The sequence below is a fragment of the Salmo salar genome, chromosome ssa26, assembly GCF_905237065.1.
Source record: "Salmo salar chromosome ssa26, Ssal_v3.1, whole genome shotgun sequence".
Lineage (NCBI taxonomy): Eukaryota > Metazoa > Chordata > Actinopteri > Salmoniformes > Salmonidae > Salmo > Salmo salar.
In genome coordinates this window covers 14,964,521-14,973,912 of record NC_059467.1, presented here as the reverse complement: position 1 = coordinate 14,973,912, position 9,392 = coordinate 14,964,521, and the positions used below count along the sequence as shown (strand labels likewise).

At 41.9% G+C, this 9,392-nt stretch overlaps 2 protein-coding genes across 4 annotated transcripts; one reads left to right on the top strand and one right to left on the bottom strand.

Moving 5' to 3' along the window:
- Positions 1-51: 51 nt before the first annotated feature.
- Positions 52-2,233, bottom strand: LOC106587283 (chemokine-like factor). The gene is given in 5 exon segments (XM_045708682.1): positions 52-581; positions 994-1,089; positions 1,211-1,229; positions 1,231-1,364; positions 1,846-2,233. Coding segments are annotated over 5 exon segments (417 nt in total). The 5' UTR covers positions 1,906-2,233; the 3' UTR covers positions 52-473.
- On the top strand, positions 1,040-9,342 carry LOC106587284 (thymidine kinase 2, mitochondrial). 3 transcript variants are annotated; one of them, XM_045708681.1, is made up of 10 exons: positions 1,040-1,073; positions 4,512-4,549; positions 4,670-4,744; positions 4,874-4,927; positions 5,011-5,100; positions 5,511-5,584; positions 5,677-5,765; positions 5,859-5,938; positions 6,059-6,139; positions 7,133-9,342. In XM_045708681.1, the coding sequence occupies exons 1-10, from the start codon at positions 1,055-1,057 to the stop codon at positions 7,217-7,219; spliced, it is 687 nt and encodes a 228-aa protein (XP_045564637.1). In that variant the 5' UTR covers positions 1,040-1,054; the 3' UTR covers positions 7,220-9,342. The 3 variants fall into 3 exon arrangements, with proteins under 3 accessions (XP_045564637.1, XP_014030996.1, XP_014030997.1); XM_014175521.2 differs by lacking the exon at positions 1,040-1,073 and adding an exon at positions 3,754-4,016; XM_014175522.2 differs by lacking the exons at positions 1,040-1,073; positions 4,670-4,744 and adding an exon at positions 3,766-4,016.
- The last annotated feature ends 50 nt before the right edge of the window (positions 9,343-9,392 follow it).

Genomic DNA, 9,392 nt, shown 5'->3' with positions numbered 1-9,392 from the left:
TATACATGATAATTGTGTTGTTGCATGGATTAAACTATACAAACAAAGGGGCAATCTGCAGTTGATACATCCATTTTTTTATTTAGAAATTAATGATATATGTACACATATATAAATGCCTCATGAGCTTAGTTCAACTGTCATACACCATCAGAACCCAAAATATAAGCTTGTTTAACTCCAATAATTGTAAACAAACAAAATGTAAACAAATACAATATAAAGCCTCGAAACATGGTTAAAACTATAATGTTGATATCATTGATGGTCAGTCCTTGCATACATTGCTCTGTCTATGAATTTGTGAGTGGTTACATTTCTCCAGACCCATATCCTTCAGGTTTCTACCAAAACGGGCCGGGGCCAAGCTTTGTTATTGTTTCAACTGCTGATTGCCCCTTTAAACCTGCACATATAAATGCAAGCACTGACATATAAGAGAATGAGCATGGGAGGAGACAATTATGGTGTCTTCAGTTCACAGTGCCAGTTGCTGCTGTTCTTGGTTGATTGAATGTGACCCTCTTGAAAAGCACGTAACCATCCACACACCACAGGCCTGTTGCTATGAAACCCACTATCTGGATAGGGAAAATATACAAGACATTTACATGACATTTTAGTCATTTAGCAGACGCTCTTATCCAGCGCGACTTACAGTAGTGAATGCATACATTTCATACATTCTTTTTTTTTTTCAGTACTGGTCCCCCGTGGGGATCAAACCCACAACCCTGGCGTTGCAAACACCATGCTCTACCAACTGAGCCACGTAGCTGACATTTCTGTAATAGTTCATTCATTAGTTGTACTGGGTGCCAAATGTGGGATTACAGTATAGATGAATGTTAGTGGAAATGTTCACAAGGATTGTAATGCCTTTGGGCAGTTCATTATTGACAGGAGGGTGTGTAAGATGAGGCATCACCCAGAAACCCAGTTCTATAAGGCCCCCAATTAGGTCAAAAAGGAATACATTTGTTTTTATCTCACCCCTCCACCCAGGGTCCCTGTCACTGTGTAAGTGGACACTGCTATCAGACTCAGGATAAGCATGAAGACTGCTGCAAACAGTGAGTTGAACAAATCCTGAAAAAGAAAAGACAATGGAAGTTACTCAGAAAGCTTGACTGCCTGACATTTTCACAGCAGCTAATCAATGTAAAATACCTACTGTAAACAATGTACTGTAATTAAGTAGGTTCCTTACAACGAGAGGCCAAAAGAACAGTCAGCTTCTTGTTCAACTTCAATGTGTACAGCAGAAGCAGGGAGAATGTGATCACAAACTCCATGCATGTAGCTGCAATGTATTTGGGCCTGGATGCTACCGCAAAACACACAAATGCTACAGACATAGTCCCCTGAAAGAGAGAGCATTGGCATTTAGGAAATTATAGGAAATGTTATTTGATTGTTTCCATTCAAAAATATTTAAGAAAAGTCTAATCCTACAAATTGAAATGGTTGTTTCACACCAAAAGCTGTGAAAATGCTGGTAGTTTTAATGTATTAAAATGTAATGTCTACTAGAGGGCATGCAGTATCTTGTTTAACATCATCATCAACTACTGGGTTTAACGTTTGCACAGTTCACAGGAACTATAGCTCTGATATTCACTTCTACCTCTGTTTTCTCATAGATAACATATTTAGGAAGTAATGTATGTCAATATAATCTCTCTATAAGAGTAAGCAAGTGTAATATCCTATAATAATACTGTGCAATACATTCTTGCTGTTTTTATCAAGTTTACCCCAGATATATGGCTTCTGTGGTGATAAGTCTTTCCAAAACCCAGTGGTTTATCAAAGTATGAAAAATGCATATGAAAAATGTCTCACCATCTCTACTAATTTAAGGACACCCCTCAAGGATCGGAGAAAAGCAGTATCAACCTCCATGGTTAACGAAGGGATGTTACTGGTTGTTTTGGAACAGTCGTCTGCCTTGTTGTTAAATTCCAAAGAACCAGCTAAGAGTTTGTGCTTCCTGAAAAAGCTATTTCCTTTCAGTTGCAGGAAATTACAGTCCGTTGCTCAGAATGTGTGCAGTGTTTTCACACCCATCACTGTTAAACACACTAGGCCTTATCATACTGCTTGCATGCCACTAAACACATCAAATCAAATTTTATTGTTCACATACACATGTTAAGCGGATGTTAATGCGAGTGTAGCGAAATGCTTGTGCTTCTAGTTCCGACTATGCAGTAAAATCGAACAAGTAATCTAACAAATTCACAACAACTACCTTATACATACAAATACACACAAATGTAAAGGGATGAATATGTACATATAAATATATGGATGAGCGACGGCGTGTGGCATAGGCAAGATGCAGTAGATGGTGCAGAATACAGTATATACATATGAGATGAGTAATGTATGATATGTAAACATTATTAAAGTGGCGTTATTTAAAGTGACTAGTGATACCTTTATTAAGTCCGTTTATTTAAGTGGCCAGAGATTTGAGTCTGTATGTTGGCAGCAGCCTCTCTATGTTAGTGATGGCTGTTTAACAGTCTGATGGCCTTGAGATAGAAACTGTTTTTCAGTCTCTCGGTCCTCGCTTTGATGCACCTGTACTGACCTCGCCTTCTGGATGATAGCCGGGTGAACATGCAGTGGCTCGGGTGGTTGTTGTCCTTGATGATCTTTTTGGCCTTCCTGTGACATCGGGTGGTGTAGGTGTCCTGGAGGGCATGTAGTTTGCCCCCGGTGGTGTGTTGTGGGGTCGACCACACTACCCTCTGGAGAGCCTTGCGGTTGAGGGTGGTGCAATTGCCATACCAGGCGGTGATACACCCCGACAGGTTGCTCTCGACAAATTTCTTCAGCCTCCTGAGGTTGAAGAGGCGCTGTTATGCCTTCTTCACCACACTGTCTGTGTGGGTGGACCATTTCAGTTTGTCCGTGATGTGTACGCCGAAGAATTTAAAACGTTCCACCTTCTCCACTACTGTCCCGTCGATGTGGATGGGGGAGGGGTGCTCCCTCTGCTGTTTCCTGAAGTCCACGATCATCTCCTTTGTTTTGTTGACATTGAGTGTGAGGTTATTTTCCTGACACCACACTCCGAGGGCCCTCACCTCCTCCCTGTAGGCCGTCTCGTCATTGTTGGTAACCAGGCTACTACCACTGTAGTGTCGTCTGCAAACTTGATGATTTAGTTGGAAGCGTGCATGGCCACCCAGTCGTCGGTGAACAGGGAATACAGGAGGGGGCTGAGAACGCACCGTTGCGGGGCCCCAGTGTTGAGGATCAGCGGGGTGGAGATGTTGTTTTGTAAACTTCACCACCTGGTGGCCCGTCAGAAAGTCCAGGACCCAGTTACACAGGGCGGGGTGGAGACCCAAGGTCTCGAGTTTAATGACGAGGATTCTATGGTGTTAAATGCTGAGCTGTAGCTGTAGTCAATGAACAGCATTCTGACATAGGTATTCCTCTTGTCCAAATTAATCATGATCTGAAAATGTCAATCAATCTGCATAGAATATTACAATCAGAAAATATTTGATTGACTTTCTCATATAGGCCTATGCATTTTAATGATCCTCATCATTAATGTACTGATAATCTAGCATAAAAAACAATAACAGTAGTTATCTATACATGAGTCTCTCACTGAACGAGGATCAGTTTCTATCTTTTTTTGCTGGTGATGGTGATGGTGGTTGGTGGAGGGAACGCAGGTCTCAGAATAAATAAAGCGCTTCAACCAATAGAAAAAAACGACATCTCCATATCATGAACCAGGAAGAGGTTATTTGATACACGGAACTGGAATGCCACGTGACTGTCGAGCCCTGTGTGTTTCAGATAATTATGCGAGATGTCGTTTAACTCTCTTTGTATTAACACTTTGTGGAGATCTGCTATACGACTATCTTCTAACGCTGCTGTCACGTCAACGCGATTAGTGGCTATTCGCGGCAAAATATTTGGTGATACGCGCGGTGAGCTCTGCCAGACGAGAGCCCATAGTAACAATACACAGCACGTCTCAAGTAGGTGCCCATGGTCTGAAACATTATTTCAATACAGAGCGGTACAATGATACACGTTGTAGACTAATGTTACAATGTCATGTTACAATGTTGCATCAGAACAACAGAATAGAGTAACAACATAGCCTACTCATACTTTTACAACTTGAATAGCCTAGTTTACAATACGTGACAAATGTTGTTTAGAAACAATACACTTATATTCTGAGCTCACTTTAGCTACCACCAGTACATGCTGTAATTGTTTTTTTTTTTTATGCAAATTTTCTAAAATGCATATCAGACATTGGGTCGAACGACCCATGAGCAGTGCTATTATCTACCACTATTGTCAGTGAGGCTACATGCTCATCAATTTGTTCTAACCAAACCTGGGAAGAAAGCTATCACCCCTGCTTGCATCACCTATATTAACATCCTTATCCGTTTTGCTTTACCATAAAGCTGAAACCAAGAAGTCATGTTATCTCACAATGTTCTCTTACTTCTCCCAAGGAAAGCTGGTGCAGAATGGGAAGGAGAAGAAGTTAGTGGTATGTACTGATACGTCGTCATTTTAAATCCATGAAAATCTTTGAAATTGATACTAAGACATTTGCTGCCTATATACTTGAGGGAGAAGTCAACACATGTATGTTGTTATTTTTCTTTAGATCTTTATAGAGGGGAATATTGCTAGTGGGAAGACAACATGCCTAGAGTATTTCAGCAAAACCAGTAACATTGAGGTAAAAAAAAAAACATGCAACACGCTTGTTCAACATTTAGCGATCCTTAATTTTCCTTTTATCCTTATGCTGCACTGTGTGTAAAACAAAAGGTCAAATGAAATCACAATTTTACTTTTGATTTCTCAGGTGCTGACTGAGCCAGTTTCCAAATGGAGGAATGTTCGAGGGCACAACCCCCTGGTACGTGACCGTTATAAAGAAGATGGTTCATTTTGATAAATGACATATTGTATGCTGATGTCAGATCTCCTCCCCTCCTGCAGGGGTTGATGTACCAGGACCCTACTCGATGGGGCATCACTCTACAGACCTATGTTCAGCTAACCATGCTGGACCGACACCTCTCCACAATGGTAGGTACTCTAAAACATTGCACATGTAACCAATGTGAAATGGCTAGTTAGTTAGCGGTGGTGCGCGCTAATAGCGTTTCAATCAGTGACCTCACTCGCTCTGAGACTTGAAGTAGGGTTTCCCCTTGCGTTGCAAGGGCCACGGCTTTTGTGGCGCGATGGGTAACGATGCTTCGTGGGTGTCAGTTGTTGATGTGTGCAACGGTCCCTGGTTTGAGCCCAGGTTGGGACGAAGAGATGGACGGAACCTACACTGTTACACACAGAACAGGTTGCACTGATATCCTACTGTTTCACTACTGTTGCATGTGTTCTATCAATAGTACAGATTTCTCTTTCACCAAGTACAAAGACTTGTATTTTACATTGCATAATTAACATGTTAATTGTTTTGTGTTTGTTGATTCCAGTCAGCCCCGGTGAGAATGATGGAAAGGTCCATCTACAGTGCCAAGTACATCTTTGTGGAAAATCTTTTCAGAAGGTAATGCACATGGTATATTTCACACCACTTTATAGCTGGTTTTCATTTGCATACAATCTAGTTCATTTTATGTACTATTTTGATCTCTGCAGTGGGAAGATGCCCGAGGTGGACTTTGCTGTTCTTAGTGAGTGGTTTGAGTGGATCACACAGAACATTGCAATTCCTGTGGATCTTATCGGTAAGCTGTGTAGAAACGCAAGCTTTCAACTTTATTCTGATGATGTTGGGTCATTGGTAGAACCTTGTTCACTTAGTTCCTCCTCTGTTTCAGTTTACCTCCAGTCGTCTCCACAGACCTGCCATGAGAGGCTGAAAGAGCGATGCAGGGAGGAGGAGAAGATCATTCCTTTGGTGAGGGTAGAAGAATGACAAACTCAATGCTGTTCTTGGTCTCACTTCAGAGGAGTTGTAAGACTCGTCTCTTGCCCTAATCTCTCATCCTACTATCTTTTTCTTTCTTTTTTTAAAAAGGAATATTTAGAGGCAATCCATCAGCTGTATGAAGACTGGCTGATAAAGAAGACGTCCTTCAATGTTCCTGCTCCAGTCCTTGTGAGTGATCAATCATTCTCAGATGTGCGTTTGGGTGACAATGGTCAAGTAATGAGGAACGTTGTTTATACGTCCGAGTGTCTCCTGTGATAAGGACCAGAGTATTGGTCATCGGTGTCAAGGAATCCTTGTTTTTCCATTGTTGGGAAATAGTCAGTTGTTGAATAGAAAGGCAGGTATGGAGTTAAGTGATTGTTAAACAGCTCTGTTTTTCTTCACATTACTATAATCTGTAAAGGCAGTTTCACAACATTTAATGAGTATATACACTGAGTATACAAATCACCTGACGTGACAGACTGTAAAGTGTACGCTGGGAGTTGGGAAGCAAGTTCAGGGAGTGACTTTTAATAATAAGTAACACAAGGAGCAGGCGAGGGAGCCCTGCCGAGCCGGCCGAGGCAGCCCCGGTTGCTCCGGTAGCGGCACCCAGACCCAACGTCACCTACACTCACCAAACTCCCTGATGCTCCCCTTTGGTGAGCCGTTATTTTGTAACGCGTACGCTGGGAGTCGGGAAGCAAGTTCAGGGAGTTACTTTTTTAATAATAAATAACGCATGGAACAAAACAAGAAACACGAGTAGCGTACAGACATGAAACAACAACGCCTAGGGAAAGAACCAAAGGGAGTGAGATGTGTGCCATTCAGAGGGTGAATGGGCAAGACAAAACATTGAAGTGCCTTTGAACAGGGTATGGTAGTAGGTGCAAGGTGCACCGGTTTGTGTCAAGAACTGCAATGCTGCTGGGTTTTTCATTCTCAACAGTTTCCCGTGTGTATCAAGAATGGTCCACCACCCAAAGGACATCCAGCCAACTTGACACAATTGTGGGAAGCATTGGAGTCAACATGGGCCGGCATCCCTGTGGAATGCTTTCAACACCTTGAAGAGTCCATGCGCCGACAAATTGAGGCTGTTCTGAGGGCAAAGGAGGAAGGGTGCAACTCAATATTAGGAAGGTGTTCATAATGTTTGTTCTATATTTTCAGGTAATTCCAGCGGACGATGACTTGCAGAAGATGCTCCACCAGTATGAGGAGAACAGAGAGAAGATTTTAGCAGGGAGCAATGTCTGACTGAAGTACTCAGTATTCAGACTCCTTGACTTTTTCCACATTTTGTTAGGTTACAGACTTAGTCTAAAATTGATTAAATTGTCCCCACCCCCTGTCAATCTACTCACAATACCCCACAATGACAAAGCAAAAACAGGTTTTTAGAAATGTTTTAAAATGTATCAAAATAAAACTGAAATATCACATTTTACATAAGTATTCAGAACCTTTACTCAGTACTTTGTTGAAGCACCATAGGCAGTGATTACAGCCTTAAGTCTTCTTTGGGTATGACGCTACAAGCTTTGCACACCTGTATTTGGAGAGTTCATCCCATTCTTCTCTGCAGATCCTCTCAAGCTTTGTCAGGTTGGATGGGGAGCGTCACTGCACAGCTATTTTCAGGTCTCTTCAGAGATGTTGGATCAGGTTAAAGTCCGGGCTCTGGCTGGGCCACTCAAGGACATTCAAAGACTTGTCCCAAAGCCACTCCTGCGTTGTCCTGTTGAAGGGGAACCTTCGACCAAGTCTGAGGACCTGAGTGCTCTGGAGCAGGTTATCATCAAGGATCTCTCTGTACTTTGCTTTGTTCATTTTTCCCTCAATCCTGACTAGTCTCCCTGTCCCTGCCGCTAAAAAACATCCCATAGCATAATGCTGCCACCACCATGCTTCACCGTAGGGATGGTGCCAGGTTTCTTCCAGAAGTGACGCTTTGTATTCATGCCAAAGAGTTCAATCTTGTTTCATCAGACCAGAGTCTTGTTTCTCATGGTCTGAGTCTTTAATTGCCTTTTGGGAAACTCCAGGCGGGCTGTCATGTGCCTTTTACTGAGGAGTGGCTTCCGTCTAGCCACTCTACCATAAAGGCCTGATTGGTGGAGTGCTGCAGAGATGGTTGTCTTTCTGGAAAGTTCTCCCGTCTCCACAGAAGAGCTGTAGAGCTCTGTCAGTGTGAGGATTGGGTTCTTGGTCACCTCCCTGACCCTTCTCCCCCGATTGCTCAGTTTGGCTGGGCGGCCAGTTCTAGGAAGAGTCTTGGTGGTTCCAAACTTCTTCCATTTACGAATGATGGAGGCCACTGTGTTCTTGGGGACCTTTCAATGCTGTATAAATTTTTTGGTACGCCTCCCCAGATCTGTGCCTCGACACAATCCTGTCTCGGAGCTCTACGGACAATTCCTTCGTCCTCATGCCTTGGTTTTTGCTCTGACATGCACTGTCAACTGTGGGACCTTATATAGACAGGTGTGTGTGCCTTTCCAAATCTTGTCCAATCAATTGAATTTACCACAGGTGGACTCCAATCAAGTTGTAGAAACATCAAGTATGTTCAATGGAAACAGGATGCACCTAGGCTCAATTTCGAGTCTCATAGCAAAGGGTCTGAATACTTATCTAAATAAGGTATTTGTTATTTTGTATAAATTTGCAAAAATGTCGTAACCTGTTTTTTTTCTCGCTTTGTCATTGAGGTATTGTGTGTAGGTTGCTGAGGATTTGTATTTATTTAATCCATTTTAGAATGAGGCTGTAACGTAACAAAATGTGGAAAAAGTAAAGGGGTATGAATACTTTCCGAAGGCACTGTATGTATGCTGCACCAACAATGGCAGTAGATATGTTTCTTGTCTGTAAGCAGGTTATTATAGTCCAAGAGAGAACACCAAAATCAGCTAGTGGAGTTTCTTATCCACTGTTACACACTGTCTTAGAACAACTCTCTGACCGGTACATTTTCAGACAGCAAGTATTCCAAACTGTATATTTACTGCTACAAGTTGCTTTCCAACATATGTTACATATGCACTTGGTCGTTTTTGTTTGTTTCACTGACCATGATGGATTCTCTCTATACGGGAACATGATGCATTGTTGGTTTCATAATGTTGATCACGTGGTGACAGCCCTGAAACAATACCTACATTTTATAACTGCTGGGACATAGCGGTACCACCTCTGTAATACAAAGCATATATTTTAGGGGGCAGCTGATTAACATAGCTGTGTTTTGTTCTTATTTTATTTATTGTTAATATATAGAGGAACATGTCAGGCTGGAATTGCACTTAGTTGTAAACAGTTATTGCGTTTAAATATTGTACTCTTTCACTGAGTTCGTTTGAATAAATGCTTAAAAGTGATTTTTGTACAATAACATGTTCATTTATGCTATATTGCTGAATCAAGTTAG

What these genes read in the sequence shown, in the direction of transcription:
- LOC106587284 (XM_014175521.2), top strand. Translation starts at nt 3,842, where the DNA reads ATGTCGTTTAACTCTCTTTGTATTAACACTTTGTGGAGATCTGCTATA. An exon ending in CAATACACAGCACGTCTCAA is followed by an intron (nt 4,017 to 4,511) that starts GTAGGTGCCCAT and finishes ACTTCTCCCAAG; the next exon opens with GAAAGCTGGTGCAGAATGGG. An exon ending in ACCGACACCTCTCCACAATG is followed by an intron (nt 5,101 to 5,510) that starts GTAGGTACTCTA and finishes TGTTGATTCCAG; the next exon opens with TCAGCCCCGGTGAGAATGAT.